Source organism: Corvus kubaryi, unplaced genomic scaffold (assembly GCF_017639235.1).
Source record: "Corvus kubaryi isolate FWS band 111438036 unplaced genomic scaffold, C.kubaryi_AGA036_p1.0 37398, whole genome shotgun sequence".
Lineage (NCBI taxonomy): Eukaryota > Metazoa > Chordata > Aves > Passeriformes > Corvidae > Corvus > Corvus kubaryi.
Window position 1 is genome coordinate 31,869,920 of NW_024581137.1, and position 27,191 is coordinate 31,897,110.

A 27,191-nucleotide genomic window follows, 5' to 3' on the forward strand; every position below is an offset into this window, starting at 1 on the left:
TGACTCGGGAGTGAAGGGTTTCCTCCGTGCTGAAGAGTGGCCAGGTGGTGGAGAGTCATCGCCGGGATTCTCCTACTGCTCGCTCCTAATTACAATTGCTTGGCTGTGGTCCAGCACACTTCTGTGATCAGACAAGCTGCAGCTGCTGTAATAACCCACCCAAAGCTGATATCAGCCCAGTCAGCCAAATGTCTGCTCTACTGCTCTCTGTGAAAAAAAACCAAACTTCCAAGATTTTTACCTAACAGAGGCATTGCTGTGGAACTAATACTGATATGTAGCTTTTCTCTTAATTTTCTGCCTGAAGAACCGATACCTGAAGATGACTGAAATTAAAATTCCTAAAGGAACTATTCACTTTTGCAGTTTTTCATTAACAATGGATGACCATAATAATTAAAAAATGCAAACTGTAAAGGAATCCTAGAGCAGAATTTCTAGTTTTACATGCAAATGATTAGGGTAAGGTTATAGCTTCAAACTGTAAAGTGCAGCAGCAAACTGAGCTGGTTTAATTTTTTTTGTATTGAACTGTTTATTCATTTCAGCTGTCTGTTCATTTGTTCAGTATTGCCGGTATTGCTTTCTGTTTAGTTCTGCTTTCTGGCCTTGAGCTGAAATTGAAGTGTTTTTTCTATTAGGCTTAATTTTTCGGCTTATGGGCAAAATAGCATGTCAATATTACGGCATTTGGTTCAAATACCTTGTTTTCAACCTAATTAGTTTCATCCCTATGTAGCAGCAGTAAAAACAAGCTATTCTGTTCTTTGCAGGGGGTGTCACAGTAAGGAAGCAGTCCCGACACCGAGTCATCATCCAGCTCCCTGCCAATGGTGGTCGGGAGTGCCCAGACTCTTTGTTTGAGGAAAGGGAATGTGAAGCTTCTCCTGTCTGTCATAGCTACAGGTATGTGAGACAATCAACCAGAAAGAGCTCAGACATGATTGTTAAACTTTTACTACCTCTAAAGCTTCCTGAATTCCATTTCTTAGCAGTTGTTGTTTTTCTAACATGTACTATTTAGAAAATAGGATACACATCTGAATCAAGGTTTCACAATAGATATGTAGACTCAGCTGGGCCCATAGGGAATCACCGGTTCATTTTGTTCCAGTTCCTTCTCAAGAACATTGCAGCAACTAAGAATGACTTTCCAGAATAAATTTTTCCTAGAAACTGTTTTGACACTCTATGCATGAAAAAAGTCTTTCTAAACTATCCAAAGTGCTGAACTGCAAGCTTATATGTTTAGGAGAGCTGAGTTCTGGTGCCACACTGTTCAACCTACCATATCCTTCATTTTTCTATCCCTGTAAGCCCTGAGACAGTCCAGAGCTGAAGATATTCCCCATATGCCCTGTGTCCTCTGCATTGTCTGATCTTCACCACAGAATGTTGAGGACTGTTCCAGAAGGTGGAACCATCATTGCTTAAGAAAATGTTTGGATAGTTCTGTAATATCCATCTGAGTGTGTGGGAAGGTCTAGACATACAACAAGATCTGGTTGTTGATAGAGACAAAGTTTAGAAGATTTTGATGGTGTTAGTTAGATTTACTTGACAAAATAATAAAAAGATTTTTTTTCTGTTTTATGAATAGTAATACACATGAAGCTATTCTCTGTTGCAGAGGTAAAAATAGAATTTAAGCTTAGTTTAATGAAAATAAATTGAGATTAAAGAAATGTGATTCTTTCATCATCTGATAAGAATTATCATTTCAAATTGATTAGGAGCTCACACTCTATGCAACTAAGAGATATTAAAAGATTGAAAAGAACATTGGGAAGCTACCAAAATCAGTACCCTAAACACCAGAGAAATAGAGCTCAAGAACTTTTTATAGTCAAAATTAGAGCCAGAGTTTTATCTTTTAAAATGCTGGTTGCTCCTCATCTCTTCAGTATCTGAGCTGCATGATAATGTGCTGAGCATAAGAAAGAAGAGTTGCTAGTGGTAGATGAGGTCATTTATATTTCATGACACGAACTAATACTAAACACATGTTCCATATATTTCCTGTAGCATCTTTCTGACCTGCACACATGCTGCAACAGATGGACTCACATGCAGCTGGCTCATGCCTAAGTTAGTTGCTGTCCCATAGAGGCAGGTTGCAAGGAAACTCGAGGTGCAAAACCATTGAAATAGTTTAAAACATGCAAACTGCTGATGGCTGGAGCTGTGGACAACTGTGGATTATTTTAGAGTTGTGACAACAAACAGTCTTGCCTGGATTTGTTATATTTAAGGACTGGGGTATTCTGCAGCACTAGCAGGGAACTTTTAAAAAGTTTCATAGAGGTTTATATTAATGATAGAATAATTTAAGCAGTACAATATTTCATTTGTTATCAATGTTCTTTTTGTTTGTGTTTTATTTTTGATATGGTGAGCCGATATTCACATTGTGTTGGTTTTCTTGGCTGGCTCCACATTTGTAAGGTGTTGCCACTTAGCAACCCAAGATCCCAGGAATTTCCTGAGATGCCCTTGCAAGCACTCAAGCCCACTGCCCCAATACTTTCCTGTATCTACCCTTCCTTTTTGTTTCTTATTTCTCCTTTTGGAATAGTATTTTTCAAGTGAAGCTTAACAAAGGTATTTGTTTGTTGTGACAACCTTACCTTTGTAATCATATCCTTTAAGGTTTGTGAAAACAAAATAAAAATCCTAAAATTTTGGTCATCCTACCTTATCTTAGTAGCTCCAAGACTTGTCCCTGTTTCAAGAAAGGCAGAATTGCTCCATTTATTTTTGTGTTGGAAGGCATGCCTAAGGGAGGGGGTGAAAAAAGACCTGGGGAAGAGGAAAGATCAAGCACCTAATAGTGACAGTATTTACTGCCCAAAGACAATCTCAATATTGCCTGAATCAGAAATCAACCCTGCAGTCTTAACTCTGGAATGTATTTGGGAAACTTCAATATACCTTTGCTTCACTGACTTAGGTGGAAGAAAGAAAGGAAGGAAAAGAAAGTGGGAAAGAGGGGAGGTTTATTAGGGTGTGGTACTATTTAAAATTTGTCTTTACTTAATTGGTCCGTGCTGATTTTTGAGATGTTAGTGTCCTTTCATTAAATCCACTTTTCAAATTTCAGTATGTCATTTTGTTGAATCATATAATACTCTAAGCATGCTCAGATATAAATTCATAGCAAAGGAGTTCTCTTGTTAAATGGGTACTCAATGCACGTAATTTTATTGTTCTGTGTAGTTTTCTTTTTTGAATTTTCTTTTTCATATTTTGTATAACTGTGTTAGTGCTTTGTCTTAATATATTCACTGTGTATTTTTTTGGCACTGTTAATATAACTTTGTGCTTCAAAATCCTTGGAAATGTATATGGTTTGCTTTCTCTTTCCACATTTGCTTCCTCCTTTCTTCCATATGTTCTTGGTGGCCTCATCCTAAAAGAACAAAAAAAAGTTAATGGAATAGAGATAAGTTTATGGTACTGTTACTAGTTCTTTTGTGAAGTGCCTGTGACCAGTTAGTAAAAATAAGCAACAGCTCATGGTGATTTATAACACCATCTAGCACTCGTGCTGCCTTGGGTTTGATGGCTACAAGGTTCAGATGGATTGCTTCCCCTCTCATTTCAGGTGGAAGACCCACAAATGGCGCAGGTGCCAGCTGGTACCATGGTACGTGCGCCAAGACAGCCCGGGAGCACATGAGTCTTGTGGACCTGGGCTACAAGCAAGAGGTTAGACCCTTTGTTTCTGTCATTTATTCCTCAGAAATCTATAGATGCACTGCTGTGGGAAGTGCCTTACATTTTAGGACTTGTAACCTAATTTTATCTATCTTTATGGGCATCAGCAAAGGAAAATACTGAAAGTGTTTAGGGCCATGTCTCAGTATGTTTGGAGTCTCTGGCAGCACAGAGATCCTACAGCCTCTCTGCCATTTGCTCCCTGCTGCAATTTGCCTGTGTGACCCCTTACCCTTTCACTGTATATCTCTGAGAACAGTCTGGGTACTTCTTCTCTATACTCTCAAATTAAGGTAGTTACAGAGACCAATGGGAGCATGAGAGATGCAAGACTTTGCATTTACACTGTTAATGTTCAGTGCCAGCCCATTTCTCCAGGTTGTCAAGGTCCTTTGAATGGCAGTCCTTCCAGGTAAGTACTGACTGCTCAAACTGCCATTGTCCTCAAACTTGCTGAGCATGCTTTCTGTACAGGTTGTTAAGGAGACTAAACAGAATTGTGCCTGGAATTAACCACTGAGGTGAAACAATCTTAAACAGCTGCTGGTTAGACTTCTAAACCACCGACCCTTTGAGCCCACTGATTCAGACATTTTTGCACCATTTCCATTTAACAGCAAATAATTTTTACATCCAAATCCAGCTTTGCTGTCACCTGTTGTCCTGGGGTGATGTTATGAAGCCACTTTATTCCTTAACCATCCGCTTCATGCCCAAGGATGCTCTTTCTTTAAGATGGACCTGGGGGGCTTGGCAGGGCTCAGGAGGGAGTGCCCTGGGAGCGCTGTGCTGGTTTTTGGATTTCTTTTGTGTTACAGCTAGCTGGGAAAATGTTTTGTTGGTTTTTCTTGTTCTTTTTGCCCTTCCTTTCTCTTGCCTCATTGCCTCTCTTCCCTCCTCGCTGGTCCGGGGAGCCTGAGGAGTGCCCCTGGCTGGTCCAAGCCTACGTGTCTGTTCCCAAATACAATTTGTTGTATTTGGAGGGGTTTTTTTTTTAATCCTGTTCTACACAGTTTTGTTTGTGTGTTAATAAACAGTTTGTTTTTTCCACTTTCCCTTATTGTGACCCACTTTTATTGGTGGAGGAAAAGGGGAGGCCCTTTTCCCTTCGGAGGAGACACTCATTCTGGAGTGTTTCCTCCTGAAGTTTTGTCTCCAAAACCAAGACACCTGTCTTCATAGAGAATTTTGTGGCTTTAGCAGTTGTGTATATGTGGCTCTGTTAAGTATAGCTGGGATAAGTATATTTAATGCACCTTTGTAGGTGCATTAAATACATTCAATAGGAAAATAAATGCAGTTCGTATTTACTGTGTTACAGTAATTGAATTGCTTTGAACTACTGGCCAACCTTGAATTCCAGGAAGGTTTTTCTCCTTTGTTGTTTCTGAGTGCAAACTTCTATTTGTTAAAGCACTGTTAAGTTATTGGCTCAGCAGATTGTGCCATTCCTGAGGAAGGACATTGCTAACTGCAGAAGTGAAATGTTCAGATCATTAACTTCCTTGCAGTATTAAAGGAGGTCATGGTATGCTTGAAAAGTTATGAAGTAAATCTTAGGATAGTAGCTCCTGCCGCTTACTCAGAAAGTGTTACAGGAGATCAATTTAGAGCTTACCACAAAATGAAACCTTAAGGCATTGCCTGTTAATACAAAAGACTTCTGGCTGTGGTAATTATTTCAAAGGTTTATCACAATGGAATCTATTTCTAGCAGCTCTGGAGGATACATTCAGATTACACACTGAGAAAATAAGATTTCTGTCTTTGATGGCAGGAATTCAGATTGTACAAAGTGTTGTCTTCTGTGCTTGTATGGTAGTACCTAAATCTCTTGACTTTGCCTCAAAGTCTGTTAATAAAGAAAGGTAGCTAATAATAGTGCATGCAGATTGGATTTTATTATTCTTTTGTGTCGTGAGAGTTTCTTTTTATTTTTTTAAACATAATTCCAATCATGTACAGGCCACACATATACAGAATAATAAATTATCTTGAAATTAATGGCCTTGTAGTTTTCAAATCTGATAAAACAGACTGGCAGAATTTCCCTTTGGTACTACACAGAGTTCGATATTGTGAAAGATGATGTATTCAAGCAGTAATCTTGTTCCCACAAGCAGATAAAATGGAAGTAGCTCTCTAGTGTAATGTGGTCAAGTGGTAGGATGAGTAATCCTTAATTAGGAACCCCTGGGGCAGCTAGGCCAGAAGAAAGCTGGTGTTTTTGATACAATTCGGTGAATGTTTCTGAGATAAATTGTTAGAAAGGAAGATTTTTGTTTACTCCTGTTTTTTTTCAGGTCCATCCCATGTGTAAATTCCATTGTAGAATTCACAGAGCAAGTAATTCAAGTTGGACAGCAAAAGTTTATTTGTGCCTCAGTCCAGATATCTAAATATGAATCTAAATATTGTTTAGGCTGTTGCAGTGGTGAAAGTTACAAGCATTAAAGACAGAGAGGTTTTTTGCCCAGTATTTTTTCCCATTTATATAAGTGATATAAATCAACATAAAATGCAAGTTTCAAACTCAGGTATATTATGTATCATGTCTCAGTGTTGTAATACCTCACAATGTGTTGATCATATCTTTTACTTCTGTACTCAGTAATGTAAACTGATAATCTGTAGGAGCTAAACAAAGTAGTACAGCTTTTCCTTAGATTGAAACAAGTAAAATATTTTACCTTTACAATGAATATGACTTGGAAATACAAGCTGAATTTTTGCACAAAAGTAAATTTCCCTTTGGAAAACACAATTCTCTAATTCTAGAGATTATCAGATAAAGTTTTATTTGCTTCACACCTCAGAAAATTGCATTTTGAACATGAATAGTGTGTTTTATTTCATAATATAATTTATCTCCTACACAGGGCATCAATATATTCCTTATCCCCTCTTAATTTTCAAATTCAAAATAGGCATGTGTGAATTTTCAGTGATACACATTATTTTGTTTGGTCCCCTGAACAAGAGTTGATTTCATGCAAGGTGCTCGCTGAAGAGAGGCTGACCTGAGAGCAAACAGACTGAGCTCTGCCCTGGACAGTATTAGGAAGGTTTTACCAATTCCTGAAGGAAGATGCTGGAAGAGGTTTTATCTCCTCTCCCTGTTAATTATTGGCTCCCTCCTGCATACTTTGCTACTTGTAAATAGAATTTTTACAGGCTGTGGAAAACTTTGCATGTTAATATGTCATTAAAAAATTCTGTACTATAAATAGTTTCTTTAATGGCCATTTGTTGATGTAGAAACAGAAAAGGCTGAGCTTCTACTGTACAAGTCCTTTGAACCACCCCAAAATCAGGAAATGCTAAACACTGAAATAAGAAATCCATTTGGTATAACATTCTGATACTGCATTTATGATTGCTGCTGTAATACAGATATTTTGAACAGTACATTTAACTGTTTGTTTGTGATTTCTATACAAATATTGACTGTGAAAATTGTTGACATACCACCATTTCTTTTTCAACTGAGAAAGAGTTCTCTTTCAAGTTTCTGGTGCTCATGATTGCAGAAATCACACATTCATCCCTTTGTGCTAGTTTGCTTTTGATGACAAAGCGAATAATAATTTTGTAGAAGTAATCTCTGCCCTTTGGTTTCCTGCGCATTGTCCTTTCATTTTGTGTTGATACTCAGTAGAGCAAGTAATTCCATTCTTCTGTGTGGAAAGAGTTCTGAATTCCTCTTTTTCAGTGCAAGGGGGTATTGCCATTGCTATCAGCTTGTCCTATTTCTGATCTGATTGCCCACACACAACCACTGTAACACATAGATTATCAGCAAATGTGTTAAATGAGAAAGAATAGGAATGTGCACCAAGGAAAAGATACATCTGACCATGCATTCATTAGCAGTTTATTTTGAACAAAATAGCCTGTTACTGTTAAAATTTTAGTTAGAAAGATAATTAAATCTGAAGGAAAGATTAGAAGTTAGAAATCATTAAAAATGACTGCTTAGGTGTCTGATCTTAAGAGTCTATGAGTAACTAGAGCATATGCATCCCTTGCTTTATGTCACAGCTTTACTACTTGCACTTCCATCCTTCAGCTTTTTTATCACATTTGGTCTTTCTTGGCAGAAGAGATACTTGGGTGAATCATAAAGTTTAGAATTGTGATTCATTGTTAAAGACAACTTTGTTTCTATCTGTCTTGTATAATGAAGGTTTTTTTACAAATCACGTCCGTTTAAATGAATGTCATAAAACTGTAACTTGGGTCAATGCAGAGGAAAGAGAATAAAAGGATTTGGTGGCTTCTGGGTTTTGTTTTAAAAAAAGATTTTCTTTAGAAGTGTTTTTAAAAAATGTTTGTTAGCTATTCATGCAAATAATGGGCAAGTATTTATATCTAATCCTAAGCACAGTAAAATAGCACTTAATACTGAGCAGCAAATTCATTGCTGTAGTCATGAACTGTATTTGAAGAAGGTTGGTGGTCATAGCAATCGTGTTGAATTCCTATGTTGAATGAAAATCTGAATTTGTATCACTGAAAAAATGCCTTTTAACAGTGGATAAGCAGGGCAGGAATGTATTACAGAACTGAAGCAACTTAAGACATCAGTCTTTTGTTCAAAACCCTCAAGAGGAGATGATGCGTGTGCATCAGCAAGGAATTTGAAACCTCCTTTTAACCTACCCAACAAGAAAACTAAATACAGAAAACAGCTATATTTTACTGCAACATTTATGTTGTGTTTATTTTCATCAGCTGTTTCTCAACTAACAAGACTAATTTGATCAGGTGTATTGATGAGCCACCTGAAATTCATGAGAGAGGCACAGTGGTGGCAAACACAAAATACCACCCTCCCCCCAAAGAAAATAAAAATATAAAAACAACTACCAGCCAAAAACTAGAACAAGAGGATAAATGCTTAATAAACCCAAGCTACTAATATTTGATGGGGATTTGGATTCTCATGGTGAGAAGAATCTGCTTCAGCAGGGGTGTGCTAAGAGATATCACTCTGTATTTTTGAGGCCAACATTTATTAATACATAAATCTAACTTCAGAATAGTAGTCTGCTCAATGAGATAGAAAAATGAAGTTTGAAATTGTGAACAACTTAGGCAGGTATGTGTTATGTTATACTCATATCTTAAATCTGTGTTAGTAGATCTCGGCTTCAGTGACTTGTGAAGGAACTTAGAAATACAGCTGAAATCCCTTTAGAATTGTACAGGAAAACCTAAGAAAGACTAAAACTTGTTTTGCCAGTAGCTCCTGCAAATTGAAGTAGGGCTTATTGGGCTGCATCCCAATGGTAGTGAAGAGGACATGTAGCAGATGAGAAGCTTGAGTGCCCAAACTGCGGTAGCCTGATCACGTCATGATGTACATGGATGGATGCACATGGTATGGACCATCCCAGTGACCGAAAAGAGATTTGCAGGAGGATGCACAGCCTGCAGTCCTTGCCACCATGAATCTTCCTCAGAGTTTTGTAGGAGACATGGGATGAAAATTGCGAAATCTGTCAGGATATTCCGTAATAGCAAGAGGAAGGTTAATTGTAAATTTAAACAGAAGTTAAAGTAACCTGACTGTCAAGAGAGAATACCTGAATAGCTGTGCTTGATGTAACTGGGAATTGGCCTTTAATAAAGACCTGGTCTCGAGCTCTCACTACTCTTTATTCACAGGGTGTATGTAGTTATTTGAAAGACAAAGGAATGGGAGGACGCTTCCCAGGATGGCCATGAGCACGCAGAGAAGCCTTGCAGGCTTGTTTGAGCCATGGGGAGACTCAAAGGCAGAACAAGTGGTCAAAAGCACTTTTCTTGCTCCATAGCTAAAAAGGGACAGCAGCCTCCCTCTCCAGGCATCACTTATGGAGGCAGGGGACTTTGCTGTTGTGGATGTTTCATGCCCTTGCTGAAAGCACAAGATCATGGAGTGCTGCTCTTCATGGAGCTATAAACTACTATTTTAATGTCATTGAGACTTAACAGATGAGAGTGCTCTATTGCCTAGTTTGTATTTTAGCGAAGTACAGTGATCATCTTCAGTAGTCATACATAAGAATTTGGACAACTGCTCAAAAGCAGTGTTTACATAAGAAGTTAATTTTTTATTTGCAAAAAAAGAGCCACAATCTCCAGACAACTTTATTTAGCCGAAATACATTGTTATTGTCTTTGGAACATAAAGAACACTCAGGCTTGTATTTTCACAATATTATGGGCATGTGCTCCTTCCTAAGGTACTTCATGGTAGGAACATTTTGTCACACTGTGTCTAGTCTGCTGTGTCCCACAAAGAAAGAAATAAACATAGCTGAAATCATAGCTGAAACTATTCTCTTCTTATAGAAGGCATAAGAAAAGGTAGTGTGCTGAAATAATTCTTGGTTTTTAGAATTGAAAAGGAATATTTTTGTTGTTAAAAACACTTAACAATTGAAAAAATGGTATCACAAGTGTGTTGTAAAAGAAAGGACAATAGATCACCTTCATTTATCAAGAAAATTTTAGGTACAGGATTCACTGAATTTCATATCTCAGTGAAATGTCAGTGAAGTATGCTAATGATGGTAGCACTGGAAAGGTTTTTATATAAACTAACACATGACATGACTTGCTGAAATACAGTCTCAGTGTTTCATTATGCCCACAAGAAATATATTAGCCTGTAGTCTCCTGTGGGGACTTGGTGGAAACAATGCTATCCGATAAAGTTTTAATTACATCAAAGTCCCTTGTCTATTAAATTTAGACTGCTATTTATTTCACACCTTTCTTCTGGGAGCTAATAGTTGTTAAATACCAGAACATGGTTTCCATGTTAAATTTGATTTTTCTTTTAGCTGTACTCTTGGTTTATGTTTTCACTTAATAATTCAGTGTTTAATTCAGTAATGGAGGAACCATGCTCTTTCCACTTACTGCTAATGTCTGTAATAAATATAATGTGGTTGTATAAGCAAAATAATTAGCCTGGTACGGTATAGCTTTATGTAGTTGAAGACACTTCTCTCTATAGTGAGTTAATCAACTTCTACAGAATGTAGTTAAAAAACCATAGGTTTGATCAAAGATGCAGGGAATGAGTTTGCCCAGATTAGCTTGTGAGTGGAAAAAGTAACTCCTCTAACAGTGAGAGCATTTCAGGTGTCAAGACAGTTAGCTGGCCAAAAAATGTATTAATGGAATGTATAGGGTTGTCAAAATCCCTGCTTCTAATAATGGAAAAATACCCACTTTTCGCAGTTACAAGGAGTATAAACCTTTCACAATGATACTTGAATCTGGAAAATAACAATAGGAAAATAGAACACAGAATGAATCATCCAGGTCTTGTCAACTAGAAGTAGCATGAATAGTTATGGAAAGGCAGTGTGAAAATTAAGATTCGGGAATTGATTTAGTATGCCAAGCTGTCCTCTAATTTGTGTTGTTATTAAGGTGAAATATTTAGGTCTTGAGAATGAAGAGTTTTCCTGCTTTGATTGCTATGGTACAACTGACAGTTAATCTGGAAAAAAACTAAAGTGTTAATCCTCAGGGGAGCTTTTCACCTGAGTCTGCCTGATGTAAATTAGATACATTAATATGAGTCTGAAAAAAATCATGGCAGAGTGGATATATGCTGATGGAGTAATGTTTAATAACTAGGAAAGATGAGGGAATGAATACTAGCTTTAGAGAAACTCAATTTAGCTAGAAAGAAAGAATGTTGTTTGGTGGACAATGTTTACTGTCCTATCAAAGGACTAGATGGAGAAGCAGTATGTAAAATGAGTATTAAACTTTCAAAGAAATTTATTGAAGGATATTGGCTAATTAGTCGACTGTCTGTTAGCCCTTGGCCAAGTATAGTTTTCATTGCTGAAAATGGTGGCCTGTATCTCCCTGATAATGCAGTGAAGATAATGCAATTAGTTTTGCTGATGTGTGCACATAGCAAGGTCAAACTCAAGACAGAGGATTTAGGTTTGACCTCTGTGAATTTCCACATGGTGAAACTAGTCTGAACTATGCTTTTACCTTAAGGAAATTGATGTGTGCTATTAGCAGAGAATTGTATCTCACAAGAATCCAAAGCTGTAGCCTAGGCTTTTATTGGAAGATAGGAGTTTGACTTGTGTTTTTCTAAAATATTTGTGTAATCTTAGAAATCCGATAGTATGGATTTTCAATTTTTAGATATTTGATTTTTCTCACTGAATCACTAGACCTACGTCTGAAAAAAATATTTCCTCATATAAACTACACTAAAAATAATAGGATTTGACAGAATAATTGTATTAGACAGTGTGCAGCTGGTCACAATAAGCACAACTTAATGCAGTGCTGAGCCTATTACAAACAGTGCTGGCAGCCCTGCTCCAAAGGGCAGTCAAGGATCAGGGAAGTTGTTTGCTTAGTATCTCAGGAAAAACACACCCCCTCCCTTTCAGTGTTTTACCACAAACGTGTGGCAAAAACAGTTCCCTTGGGACCTTTGGATATATTTTAGTAGGCACAAGGACTTGAAATGGAACATACGGGTCAAGTTCAGCTTCCTACAGTCTTCATGAGGCAGAAATTTAGTTTAGAACTGTCAAACTAAAAAGCTTTTTTAAGAAATCACAGGTCACTAGACCATTACAATTACCTCAAAGCAATCTAAAAAAAAAAAGTTTCCTGAACTGTTGTAGCGGGTTCAGTTCGTAAACCGGGCAGAAACACCAATTAAGTGTAGTGGTTTGGTTCAAAATATCTATTACTTACTTATTTTCCTTCTGTGAGATAAGAATTAGGAGAAAGCAAAGCAGACACAAAACTTAAAAGAATATAAAGAAGTTTATTAACAGACCTAAAAGAAAGAAAAAAAGTCAGACTAAGCCTTCAGAACACTTCTCTTCCCCCCACCTTTCTCCCTTCTCCCACTGACAATGTAAAAAGACAACCCTTAAGATTCTCAATCAGTTTACTACCTCTATAATAACCTTTTTCAGTTCACTTAGGGAGAGGAGTCTCTCTTGCTCATGCTATGGAGACATCTCCACAAGAAACAGTTCTCTCATGGCTTCAATGTTACAGCAAGACAGCCGCCCAGGTTGGTTCTCTGCTCGCATGTGAAAGTCCCTTCCCTCGACTTACAGCTTTCCCCACAACTGCTTTCGAGGGTCCAATCTTTAGCTAATGGGGTTCCATTTTAAGGATGAGCTGTTCAAAAACAAAGGTTCTCTTCACCTATCTCTGGGAGCATCTTCATCTCCAGGAACAGAGGTCTTCTCCTTGCCTGGGAGCAAGGGTAGTCATCACTTTCATCTACCTCTGTTCAAGCTTCTCATCAAATTACAGCTACTTCAACATTTGCTTATTTCAGCACAGGTGCTTTTCCTCACAATTGCAGTTTGAACGCTCCACCCCCCATGCTTTCATGAAATTGCAACGGGTACTCTGATGTATCATAGTCCATCACCACAGCTTTACAACATTATAGCTCCTAGGTTTGAAGCATCTTCTCTTTCTTTGTCTCAGGGTTTCAGCCCTTCCTTCTTCACTGACTTAGGTGTCTTTATGGTGTTTTCTTCACTTGCCTTCACCTTTCCTCTGACTCGGGAGAGGACTGATGTCTGCAGGCTTCATCCGTTCTAGAGGAAACTTACAGCACTAAAAGGGTTCATCTCACCTGGGCCTTGCAGCTGGAATTCGCTTCTCGCTGTTGGCCACATGATCTTTGCTGGGTAGTGGCCTCAGATGAATTTCGGCCGCACTGGCTGAGGGCCGGCCTGCACAGAGCAGAGGGGCTGCCTGCACAGAGCAGGGCTGTGGCGGGGGCCTGGCCCGCATGGAGCAGGGGGCTCCCTGCACAGAGCAGGGCTGTGGCGGGGGGCTGGCTTAAAAAAGTTGCCGATACTCAAACTAGCCAGTTGATAGGTTCTGCCAGGTCATAGAGGAAGCTGTAAGCACCTCCTTGCAAGAGAATCATTTCTGTGGCTGAAATCCTCTTTACTAAAAACCCAAACTATACTAAACCATGATAACTATGCTTCCTTTTTTCCTCCTGGAGGAAATAGTTATAGAATCATAGAATATCCTGAGTTGGAAGGGACCCACAAGGATCATCGAAGTCCAATATCTGGCCCTGCACAGGACAGCCCCAAGAGCCACACCATGTACCTGAGAGTGTTGTCCAAATGCTTCTTGAATTCTGTAAGGCTTGGTGCTGTGACCACTTCCCTGGGAAGCCTCTTCCAGTTCCCAACTGTGTGAAGAACCCTTTCCTTATATCTAAACTAACCCCCCTGACACAGCTTCAGACCACTCCCTTGTGTCCTGTCAATGGTCACCAGAAAGAAGAGATGGGCACCTGTCCCTCTTCTTGCCCACTCATGGGCAGTTTTCTCTTTTATTTATTATCAAACTCCTTTTTTCTTCAGCAGTTGAACGTGATTTTTTTTTTCAATACATGCTAACAAAGCAATTATTGTCAACACAATTGAAGAGCTATGCTTAAATTATGGAGTATAATTTAAAAAGCTATATTCCTTCATAGGTATACAGAATATTTGGATGCAATGCTACTGCAACAATAGGTGACCCAAATTATTTTACAATCTCGAGCTACCGCATCTACTGAGTGCTGTCAGATGCCAAGAAGCATAAATATAATTCTATTGTGTGAACAAACAACTAGAAGTTTCCTATCTTGTTACTGTATAATAAGTCTTATGTTGTTTTGGGGAAGGACCTAAAGTTAGGTTTACTGAGCTTAGGATAGAATAGATAAGCAACCATGCGTAAAAAAAATATACTTGAGAAACAGTTATAGAGCACTGTTGACTTTGATGAAGGGGTAGAGAGCCTCCTCGGCAAGTTTGCTGGTGATACAAAACTGGGATGAGTGGTTGATACCCCAGAGGTCTGTGTAGCCTTTCAGAAGGATCCAGAGAGTTTGGAGAGATGGGCAGAGAAGAACCATCTGATATAAAACCTGCACCTGGAGAGGAATAACCCCATGCACCAGCATAGGCTGGGACTGACCTGCTGGAGAGCAGCTCTGTGGAGAAGGACCTGGGGGTCCTAGTGGACAATGAGTTTTCCACGAGCCAGTGATGCCCTTTCTGGCCAAGGACACCAGTGGTATCCTGGGGCGCATTAGCAAGAGCATTGCCAGCAGGCTGAGGGAGATGATCCTGACCCTCTACTCAGCCCTGGTGAGTCTGCACCTGGAGTCCAGTTCTGGGCTCCTCAATACAAGAGATACATGGAACTCCTGGAGCAGATACAGCTGAGGGTAACAAAGACGATTAAGGGACTGGAGCATTTCTCTTTTGAGGAAAGGCTGAGGGAGCTGGGCCTCTTCAGCCTTGAGGAGATTGAGAGGGGATCATATCAATGTCTATAAGTATTTGAAGGGAGGATGTCAAGATGACAGAGCCAGGTTCTTCTTGGTGGTGCCAAGTTTTAGGACACGAGACAACGGGCAGAAACTGAAGCACAGAATGTTTCACCTGAACATGAAGAAGAAATTTTTTACTGTGAGGATGACTGAGCACTGAAACAGATTGCGCAGAGAAGTTGTGGAGCCTCCTTCCCTGGAGGTATTCAAAAGCCTTCTGGGCACAATTCTGTGCCATGTGCACTAGGGGACCCTGCTTGAGCAGGGACCTCCAGTAATCCCTTAACATTAACCATTCTGTGGTTGTTAAAGACTATATTAATGAAACAGCCCTCCCTATTCTTTGTAAATCCTTATGTTCCAACTCCTTACTCCTTACTGATGCTTCCTTAAGGAATTTGTTTTTCTTCTTAAGTAAGAAGCTTTTATTCAGGACATGGCTATCCTGTTCTATAAAGTTGTACCCCTATTGCCTGATGATCCTTCCCTAGGAAACAACGCTGTATTCTTTAAACCTTTTTCAAGACTAAAAATTGCTGAAGAACATCAGGCAGCAATACTTTTGTAAATGGTTAAGTGGTATCCAGAACTCAAATATGCTTCTAAATTTTATGTCTATCCATCTTTCTAAAATTCAATCTGCTGGTAAAACTTTATAACATACAATTAAGTTACTTAAGATGGTGTTGCAAGTTTTTTAATGTCTGAGATGTAGGCTATGTCAGTAAGAAAAAGGATAATGTGTAAAGTGGTATAGCAGGTGTGGATAACATGGTACAACCTTTATAATATTTACAGTTTTCTGCAATTTTTTTTTCCTGGTAAGTCCTGATAAATTATTTTAAACAAAATCTTTAAGAAGTGAGAAATGTCAAATGTATTCATTCAAGGTAAAAACTGGTGGCAAATATTAAGTTGTTGTATAGGTATTCTGGGCTTTCAGTGTGATTTTCCAGTAGAATATTGTAGTTTTTACTTAACTGAATAGAGACATTCATTAAAAAAATGCTGAATTAGACTCCACCTCTTTTCGCTTCCAGCAATTACTTGTCGCAGACAAGATGGAGGACCAGCTGACATCAGTGAGTGCCTTAAATACTCTGGCCCATTACCACCCTTAACACAGATGTGCCAGATTCCCTGCCAAGATGACTGTCAGTTTACGAACTGGTCAAAATTTTCTCCCTGTAATGGGGACTGTGGAGGAGTCAGGACAAGAAAACGCACTCTTGTTGGTAAGAGTAACAAGCAAAATAATGCCTCTTTTATTAATTATTGATACTGTTTTGTTTAAAACCTGAGAACTTCTGAGGTTCCCTTATGACAAATGTCACAGTGGCAGAAACCAGATGCAGTGTCATGCTCTATATGCTGTTGGTGGAGCAATACCCAGGAGTAAAAACTCGTGCCATATGTCAGAGACTCTTGATATGGGTAAGTGGCTAGAGAGAAGATGGGAGAACATAGAAAAATGCCTTTTTTTTTCCTAAATATAGTGCACATAGTAGGATTTTTTTTTGTTCTGTTGGGGTTGTTTATTTGTTTGTTTGTGTGGTTTTTTTTGACAGACAAGTCAGCAATCATCTCACCTTAACATGATCAGATGTTAACCCACTTGTCTTCTTCTTCCCACATTTGGTCTCGGCTTAAGTGGACTTCCCTCTCTGATGGTGTTTTTTAGTGCATTTAGAATTACTATGGCAGCTGAGTGCTTTCAGCATTTTGCTATAGATTACCATTTTCAGCCTTAAGCTTTTGTTTACCTCTTTTGAACTTAGCTACAGTCTTGAATGTCAGATTTGTGATTAAGCCAGTCCTTTCTCTGGCTGAATGTTGGCTCTCCGAGTTCTTTCTTTTGCCATTCTTCCATTGTCTACATTCAGCACCACAGACCACATGAGGCAATATGCTTAATTTTCTGCCTTATTTCTTGAGACAATTTTATGTCCTTATTTGTGCTCTTATTCTGTGTCCTTTAGGTTTTACTTAGCAGAATAAAAAGATTTACCAGTGATGCCCTCTCCGCAGACTTGTCCTAGTTCTACATAATGGACACTGTTTCACTTTGAAATATTTTTTTCTCTTCAACCTCTTTTTAATCTGTTGTTTTGTTGGGGGAGTTTTTTGAAATTGTTTTTTCTTCTGCATAAAGTGAAGAGAAAAAAAACATGCTCTGCTTCTAAATTATAATTGAAAGCTCAAGAGTAAGGCTTAGGCTCTGTCACAGCGCTCTTTGCCAGTTAGTCTGTATTGTCTGTGGTGAAGGAAAGCTAGCTAAGGGGGGTGCCCATTAGCAGCTTCTGAAAGAATGTGATAGGATCCAAACCCTATCCCCATCTCTATCCCCCTGCAAATCAGAAGACCAGTGGACAATGAATAATTCATGATCTTAAGGAAGCCTCACTGTGACTGTCTAATAATTCCAGTAAACTTTATGTCAGGTTTGCTTCCACAATGAAAAAAAATGAACGAAACTGACTAACGGCATTTTTCCATATTTTAAAAACAGAGCAAGAAAGTACATATTCTCCTACCACATCATTAACACTTTGTGATACTTCCTGTCCTCATTTAAGTTACCTATTCGAACTTGCTAACTCTGTGATGTGTGCTATGGTGTGTTCTCTTGTGGCAATGTGTTAAGCAGACTAACTTGTAATACTTGACTTGGAGTAAATTCATAATTATTCCCAGTAAATACTTCCAGAGGAGAAGCATACATTTAGTAAGAAGTTGTGTTGTCAAAAGGATGATAAACGTTTTTCCAGATACCCACTTTCTATTCTAAATGAAGGCAGTAGTAAATACAAGAACTAAGGATGCTGCAAAGTTGTGTCCAGTGCCTTGTTTTGAACAGCAAGGAAAATGCTACATGTATTGGTTTTGCACCAAAAATACAGAATATTAATTTACAGTATTATCTAAGTAACAACTACTTAGATAGTACTTAGTAAGAACAACTACTTTTGCAAAGACTGCTACATTAATTTATAGGAACTGTCTGGCATGGAGAGAAAACTAAGCAAACTTTACCAAAGAGAAGATTTAAATAGATTTAATGAGAAGGGGAAATTGAGTGGATGGCTATGCTCCAGTTTAGGAAAGAAAACAAGAACAGAATTGAATGGAAACAAATTCAGAAAAGGAGCTTATTCTGTTAGAGGGGAAGAATGGTAATTATGAACGAATGTATGATAACAGATGATTAAATTAAATAATTTTGACATTTTAAAAGAAGGTGCTATTGTAGCAAAGATGCATGTTGCTTCCTTCTGCAATTTCATTCAACTTGAAAAAGCTTGATCCGGATAGAAATCTTGTTATTGAACTGCACACTGCTGATGAAATAGGAGGAAAAGGGTGTATTTGTTTAATTGCTAACTTTTTCAAACTTTACTCCCCAAACATTTTTATCCAAAATAAAAATAAATTACATCTTCTTTTTAAAAAAGCCATTGCCTTTGTGCAAATTGTAGGTATCCACTACTTTAGAAATTCAAGTCAATAACCTAATTTAATAAAGTTTAATGTGACTAATATTAGGCATGTGTATGTGGTTGCAAGCACTTTTTACAGAAGTCTAAATGAAATATTTGGGAGATAAGCTGCAAGCTGATAAAAACTTGCTAAAATAACTATTTTTTCTTTCTAGGAAAAAGTAAGAAAAAGGACAAATGCAGAAATTCTCAGTTGTATCCTCTGATTGAGAATCAGTTTTGTCCATGTGACAAGTACAGTGCTCAGTCTGTGGGAAATTGGTCAGACTGTATTTTACCAGAGGGTAAGACAGAAGTATTGCTGGGAATGAAGGTACAAGGAGACGTTAAGGAATGTGGACAAGGCTATCGTTACCAGGCCATGGCATGCTACGACCAAAACAATCGACTTGTGGAAACATCACGGTGCAACAGTCATGGTATTTACAAGCCTATTTTCTTTCCTCTGTTTACTTATGTGCTTTATTTAAATTTAACATTACATGTGTACAAGTAGAATTAGAAGATTAATATTTATTGGTTAGGCTGCCTTTTATCCCAAGATGCCTTCAAACCCAGCACATATTTTTGCTGACTTTTAAAATTGTAACATTAAGTAAAATCATGGTAAGCTACTAATTAGGTATTTTAATTGAAAAAATTAAAATATTGTTCTTTTTCCTGATAACTGTATCTAGAAAATTGAGAATAAAGCCATTTAGAAGGGGCAAATTCTCAAAAAATTAACAAGCACAGGACTATTTTGGAAAGGCTGAAATTCCACAGATTCTTTAAACTCCTTATATAGGCTTATCTCTACCATTTGCTCTTCAGCACTTTAACAAACAGGCATGCATTGACCTGAGTTCAACAGCACACAGCACTTTTTCTCTGTGTAAATCTGTCATGTGTAAAACTAGGATGGTTAAAGACTTTATATTCTTTGTATTTTCATTGCTCCAGGAAAGAACAGTGTTCCTTCCTAAAGGGGATGCATTTGTAGCATTAGGGTCAAAACTGGCAGTTTCTGGCTTTCAGTGAGCCAGAAATGTGCTAATTGACATCACTGGAGTTTTTGTGTTCACTTTTTTCCTGCCTGTGGTGCAAACCTGTATCTGAACAATTGGTATGAAAAAACTGGGTGTTAGTGCCATTAAAAGGTCAATGTAAGTTTAATTCACATATGTTCTACTCTCTAATGTTAAATTAAGATAACAGAAATTTCATTTATTTAGTTGGCTAATTTGAAATAGCTAATCAAAGAAATTAAATTAAATAAGGAGATTTTAATTCATGCTGTTAATTCCCGTTTAAAGATTTGATAAACTACAAATTCAATGTATCAAGTCAAGGTGTTAGCACATCTTTGTTATTTGATGGAAAAGTGAGCATTCAGCTAAATTCCTCAAAGCAAAGCTGGAAGATAATTTGGTGGAGAATTTTGTCCCTTTTTTTTTTATTCAAAATCATCTTTTGCTGTAGATAACTCATACTTGAAAGGTAAGTTTATTTAAACACATCTGAATGACAAAGTCTAAATCCTAAGTTCTCATGGGACAGCAAATCTTTTTACTCTGAGAATGTTCTTTAATTCTGTTCTCAGCTATTTGCTCAGGGATGAGGTCTGCAAAGAGCTAGTTTTGTTCTGTGTAGTATAAAGAGAATGTGCTATACTTGGTCTGCCTGACCATGGCCACTTGCCATCTTTGTAGTACCAAAAGAAGCGTCTGCTTTTAACGACCAGCAGTTGTGTGAGCACAGATATGCCTGGACTGGGCAGTTGTCCTGGGAAAATTAGAAATCTCCTCAGAAACTGCTCAAAAAAAAAGTTGTGGAATAATCTGATTTGTTCTGAAGGCACCATTAGAAAATACAGAACAGAAACTTTTTCCTATTTCTTTGCTGATGGTTTTTTAAATTTAACAGTATTTGACAGTATGTTAGAAATTCATGTTTTTTCAGCATTAAGTTCAGAGTGACCTTTGAAAAGTGAAGATCTGTAAAAGCACTTCAATATGTAGGAAAGTAGGGGAACTGATGTCCCATGGCCAATCAGTTTTCAATGACTTGAAGAATGGGGACTGCCAGCTCTTGTGTCAAAAAAAAGGAAACTGCTTGTCAAAGAGCAAATTGTAGGTGTTGTATGTGGTAGGTAGCATGCTGCTGCTAGGAACAATTTTTTTGTGTAGAACAAGTTGGGGCATAGCTGCTTTCAAGCCCTAGCAGTGCATTTTGAGGTACAATTCCACTGCAAGAAACAAAGAGATATAAGAGGAATGAAAAATTATAAAAAAAGAATATTCTCAACCATCATTGTTTACCCTGTCATAACTCTCTCTTCATGCTAGTAATTTCTGATCCAATATATTTTATCAGTGAATGTGGCCTACATTCACAGTGACCACAATGGATAATAATCCAGTGGAAAAGCTGCTAACAATGTATTACTATTATTCCTACTATAGCCAGGGCAGCTGTTTACATGCTACTAGCACTCACAGGCATCCTTCCAAAAACACAATGCAGCATTGCTTTGTTGTGCTCTTTTTTTCTCCAGTTCCATCGCATTTTTCTCATGGGAGACTTGAAGTCTCTTTAAACTTTGTAAAATGGAAATATTTTCCTGTCATAACTATACTTGTTGTATATTGGGAAGCCTGAACCCATTGTTTTTATGTGGTGTTTTCTTTTGAATTCTTTCTTTCTAAACCGGTTCATTAAGGTGTCTGGTTCCTCGATATTCCACCACACCACCCCCCACCTCACCCCCCTCCCCACCTCTGTTTCCTCGTCAGTTCAATTTGAGGGGGACAGTGCATGTTAACTTAGTCCATGGTGTAATGTGTGAGCAGATGAAGCTCAGAATTCATACTGAGCTAATCCTGTATTCCTTCTACTTTCCTAAAATTGTTTGACAGGAATTTCATGTATACAGGGAATGAAGTATCTAACATGACTTTGATGATAAAGGTTTAAACTGATGCTAATGAATACGTCACTAAATTTATGCTTTCCTTTCCAGAAGATCCTGTTATTGACAGGTGTTGTACATACACATAGTATAGGCTTATGTAAAGCTTACCTAATTTATTGTCTGCCTTCAGCATTTTTCCAGGTTTAGCATACTTTTGCAGATACAAGGCAGCTAGAATAAATAATATCGATTTTTCAATCTAATTTTAGTTTATGTTTAATGCCTTTTCTGAATAACTGCTTTGTATTCATGGATTACATTCTGATGATTTGTTTTATTTTTTTCAATGTGTACAAACTGCTGTTTTGCCAGTTAAATCTTATTTTATATCTTCCCAGTATTTATTTAAGATGCTTTTGTTGTTATTCTCATGCCCTTATTGTGTGACAGTTCTTCAGTTTGGCTTCTTCTCTAGGTTTCTGTGTGCTCTTTGTTTTGGTTTGGTTTGGTTTTTTTTCTTCAAGAACAAACATAAAAGCTATATTATGCCAAATCAACAAGGGACTTCTGTGGTATCACAATAATACCCCACCTGCTGGAAAATAAAAGTGCCTTGTAGCTTCTCATCAATCTGCATTTGGCTTTTCAAGCAGAACTTGACACATAATTCAAGCTTGCTTGGGTTATTTCTGTAAATTTTAACAGAGGTGCTTATTTCCCTACAGCTATGATTTTTCACTCATTTTGTAACTGATTTTTCACTGGATTTTCATTAATTTTATGACTGATCCAAAGTGTCATCAGGTTTTTCTGCTATGTTATCTGTTTCACTCAGAAATGTGTTTTACTCTTAGTTCCTGTGGGTCTGTTACTTCTTTTCCAAGTAAAATATTATGTAATTGCAGTTTTTATAGGATATGATTTGGTGAATTAGCTTGCACTAGGAGAGAAAACAAGACCAACATTTAAAGAAAGATATTTCCTGTCTGGTATCCAACTTTTACTTGAACTTTTGTTGTCTTCTGACACTATGAAATCCTGAGGTGGGAAATGGAGATAATTGAACTTCTTCAACTGCGCAAACAAACCTTAAATCTGACAAGAGGGATAAACTGCACCCACGCTGATGTTATTAAAACATCATGAGATATGTTATGTGATATATTCAAATGACACAAGAAACTCAAATTGTGAGACTTTTGAAAGTTATAAGTAAATATTGCAATGTAAATTTATGAAACCATGAAGAGGTTGGTGTTGCAAGTCTTGTTGTTTTGAGTGGACAGAATGAGAAGACAGACCTCCTCTGCTGTACCCAAAAATTCATAAGCTATTTGTTTTGCAAAATGTTATGTGCTTATCATCACAATTCAGTTGATTTATTCAGAAAAGGAAAGGTAAACAGGAGCAGAAGAATAAATACTTCAAGGGCTCTTTTTCCTGCTTGATGCATCTCATGTTCAAAATATTTGAGAAGAGTTAACTAACAGACTGTTTCACAGACACCAAGGAGACAAGGACAGATGTGACACAAGGAACACCCTAAATTAGTATAGCCATCAGAGGATTCCTGTGCTAATTTTTGAAATTTTGGGTGCAGTTAGAAAGCCCCAAGTACAAACAAGTTTTTCAAAAAGACAGGAGTGGCAGTAAAAGAAAAGTAACGACAAAATATAGTTAACTAAATCTGTTTTTACTGCTAGGCGAGAATGCTGGGAAGCAGGGGGCAGAAGTCCTTCTGCAGAGGGTCTTTAGCTTTCTGTAGCTTAAGATGTGCTTCAAAAAAAGCCCCAAACAAACAGCTGAAGGTAGACCTAAGTTTCATCTGCAGAGAGACAAGGTGTTTTGTTTTTTCCTTCCTTTCTTTTTTCATCTGTGATATATATGCCAAGCATTTTGACTTTTATTTTCAAAATATTTTGTTTCAAATTTGAGTTAAATTTATTGGTAAGAGTTTACACTATTCAGCAGCCATTTGAAATATTCTGCCACTGGTATTTTTCAGCCATTCCAGTTCTGCAGAGTGTGGGCAAGAGCTAGTAGCTTCCAGTTGTCAGCAGATGTGCTGACATCAGCTAAAAGTGGTAACTGAGCTGTTGTTTACCTGTTTCCCTTAATGGAAGACACATAAATTGCCCTTTCTCTGCTTCCTGCTTTTCATCAATACTACATAGGTAATTTTATTGGAGAAATATTAAAACATGTACTTAGTTTGTTAGTCAAGTGTGAAAGGTTTTCTTCAATTAGAAAAGCAGCAGTTGTTTTTCATAGCTTTATCGCTATCATCACTTGTGTACTGTAGAGTTCTGTGGATAATGACATGAGTCTGCCAACAATCTGTTTCTATGCATTTGTGAAAAAAATTGAGATTCTCTTCATTTTACCTTTAAACTGTACCTTGGAATTTTCATGACAAAAAATTAAAAGCAAGCCACTGTCATGCTTATGAACTACGCTATTTACTCTTCGGTATTTAGTTTTTCTCCATCATATATCAATTATGAATCATGACCCACATAAGCTGAGCGGTGGTTGTATTTGTGTGCGCCTACTGAAGGCAAGCAGAGCCGCATGGCAGACAGATGCAGCATTTTTATATAGGTCGTATTACCCTTCTTAATTCATGTCCGTTTACTGTTAAGACCTTAGGCACAGTCAAGCAGTCAGGATAGTTTGTCTGCTGCCTTATTAGTGTGAGATTATTTCCCCCTTTAGCATTAATTAAATGAGATGCATTGATTTGTGCAGACTCTACAAAGCCCTCTGTGGCTACAAGGCTTATGTGGAGGATTAGAGAGAAATATCTGCGTATCAGTGAATACTTTTGCAACAGCTGCTAAGAGTATCAATGTGAATCGAGGAATTTTGTATTTAATTGCTTATATGTGCAATAAAATAAAATTTTGCATGATATAACAGTCTGTATAGTCCAAGATCTGTTACAGCTTGCTTTATCCACTTTTATTAGGATTTTAAAAATCTGTTTATTTCACTCTCAGTATTCTAACCTGAAGCAATGCAAATTTATCAAGAAAAAAAAATTGGTGCTAAAATTTAATTAAAGCTTTCTGTTGAATGTTTATTCAAAAGTAAATATATTTCCCATAGGAAGTTCTAATCTAGTGTGGTACTAAGCCTAGGTTCTCAAATTGTTATTAAGATACTTTGCTGCTTCATAGCTTATATATTTTCTCGTATTTTTTAAAATATATGTGTATTTATGTTGTGTGTTCTCTAGGAATATGTTACCTATTGATCTGCTCCAGAAAGTCTACCTTAGGCCTCTGAATTCTGATGCCACCACATCTGCCTTGTCAACAGGATATCAGTCTTAAAGCAGTCCTCCATCAATTCAAAGACCTGTAGTTAGTTCACCAGAGAAAGAATTACTGATGCAGGAGATAGTTAAGCATGAACAATTGCTCTCAGATTTTGAGGCTGTGAAGGGTAATCCTGAAAAAAAAAAATCTTATGGTGTTCAATCTATCCATGGCTCAGCAGAAATATGAATAGTCTCTAGAAATATATATATATTCTGTTACAAATGAAATGCAAATACTTGTATATTTCTTTGTCCTGGAAGATGAGATCCATGAACTTTATATTTCCTGGGAAAAAAAAATCTATGAGAAGAACATAAACCATTTTGACATTGCAGGTTTTTTTCTTTGAAACATAGCATGGCATTTAATCATGAAAGCAGGAGCATAACTTTGTCAGTCCTAGGGACAAAAGTTCATGTAAACATTCTGTAAGATGTTTATGTTTGCACCCTTCAACTGGAGTAGTCAGTCTGTTCCTACACATTGCACATGCAGTTTGTAGGGAAAAGTCTTATATCCACCTACTTATCCTGTTTTGTCATTAGAGAAAGCGTGAAGTCCATTAAAGTCCTCCCTTATAAATTATCCATCACATCTGTTAATGAGTTTGCTCTAGGAGTCCAGATTTTATAGCCAATTAGCAATGGGACAGTAAACTTTTCCCTTTTACTAATGAGTTCAGTTCATACTCCTAGTGGTTCAAAGCCATTTGTTAAATTGTGGTTCAATAATCTTTAATGATAGAATAGCCGTGTTCTCACTCATAACAGACAACTGCCCATTTCACAGTCTTATAGGAGCTGAAATAATTGAGAAACTACTGCCCTGGGACCAGACATAGGCCCCTAGATATAGGCAACTCTTTCCAACACCTCTCTGGACCATGGAGGGCCTGTACCCTGTACCGCAGTACACCAAGGTCTTATCTCTCCAACATCCCTCAGATGTTACAAGAAGGAAGAGATGCAGGAAGCATTCAGTGAAAGACTTCAGTCAGGATGAGAAACAGCAGGCAAAAAGTGAACTGCTAATGTCCAGAGAACAGATTTCCAGCCTTTACAGTGTTAGTCTTCTCTTTCACTGTCCCTCCCTCACCTTCTCAGCTCTTCTTCATAGACATTTCACTGCTCCCATTCTTTCCTTCTCTCTACATCTGTTGTGTCTTATCTTGGTGATTTCTTGCTTGTTCATTAAACCTCAGAGCTCTGGTATGACTTTTGGTGCAATTATATCAACCAACCAGTCTGTGTGATATAATTGGATGATATTCCACCATACAGATGCTTACCCACACACTAGAGGTTTGTTTCTGTAATAAGGTTCTATACTAACACACACACAAGGTTTGTCCAACACAAGTGGTACCTTTTCAAGGATGATTTCATCAAACTGAAAACAATGCTGAAAATTAAAACATGGCTCATTCATATCCTTTTCATGTCAGAAACTATGTATCTCCATCACCAGTCCCATTTGCATGTAGTATTTCTGGTTTCTGCATTTCAGTATTTTTTTAACATATTTTTTCTGTACAACACCATGCTGTCTTCTCACTTGCTAAAATTTTCGCAGTGTGAACAAGGTTGACAAATACAAACATCTGAAATTTAAAAAAAAACAACCAAAAAAAATTTAAAAAAAGAAAGTATAAACTTTTCAAAGTTCCTGAACATCTGCTTTCTTGGATTTGAGGGAGGATTGCTATGAAGTTATGGAGATAATCACCCTAAAAGATATGCTGACTTCATACACAAAGGCATCTGAGGTGATGACAAGTTCAGAGAAGCTTTTCCTGAAAAGTATCATTTGATAGGTAGTAAGTGGAGTGGAACAAGTAATTTGCAACAAGTAATTTATTTTTTTAATTCACTCTTCTTTCTTGACAAAAGTGATATCTGTAAGCAATTTGAAGTCTGCTTCTGCCTCAGTTCTAAGGGAATCCAGTAGCATAGCTAAATGCTAAATAGTCTGTTGGGCAAAATATTGAGGCCACTGAGAAGAAATGTGCCAAGGGATGAATATGCCAAAAACTTTTTGATGTCGGATAAAACAAGGTCATTTTCATTCTGCATACTAATTACATATGGAATTCAAATCAGAGGGCACAGTGTTTGTATTTCTTCCCTTTGTCCTCTATTTTGAATTGCGAGAACATTCTTCGTTACATTTCACTGTCTGGACAGAGGATACCAGAGTAAGCTCTTGAGAGCACTTTGTTCTGTTTGTGCTTCACCAAGATATTACTCTTGGCAGGATGTTTATTTCTTTTCTCGTCTTTCTTTATTTTCTATCCCTATGCAGTATCTCCTTACAATTCTCTTGACTTTATGTTCTGAGCCATTTATTTCCTCTTCTCTCTCCATGTCTTTTCTTACCCTTTCCTCTATTCCTCCTTAGTCTCT

General features: G+C 37.6%; 1 protein-coding gene across 8 annotated transcripts in view; it reads left to right on the plus strand.

The window, feature by feature from the left end:
- Positions 1–27,191, plus strand: part of THSD7A (thrombospondin type 1 domain containing 7A) — a 285,991-nt gene that overhangs the window by 223,429 nt on the left and 35,371 nt on the right. For all 8 annotated transcript variants that reach the window (XM_042042958.1, XM_042042963.1, XM_042042964.1 and 5 more), the window contains 4 exons: positions 774–906; positions 3,605–3,708; positions 16,117–16,311; positions 18,729–18,992. In XM_042042958.1, coding sequence (XP_041898892.1) covers positions 774–906; positions 3,605–3,708; positions 16,117–16,311; positions 18,729–18,992 — 696 coding nt within the window. The remainder of the gene's footprint in view (positions 1–773; positions 907–3,604; positions 3,709–16,116; positions 16,312–18,728; positions 18,993–27,191) is intronic.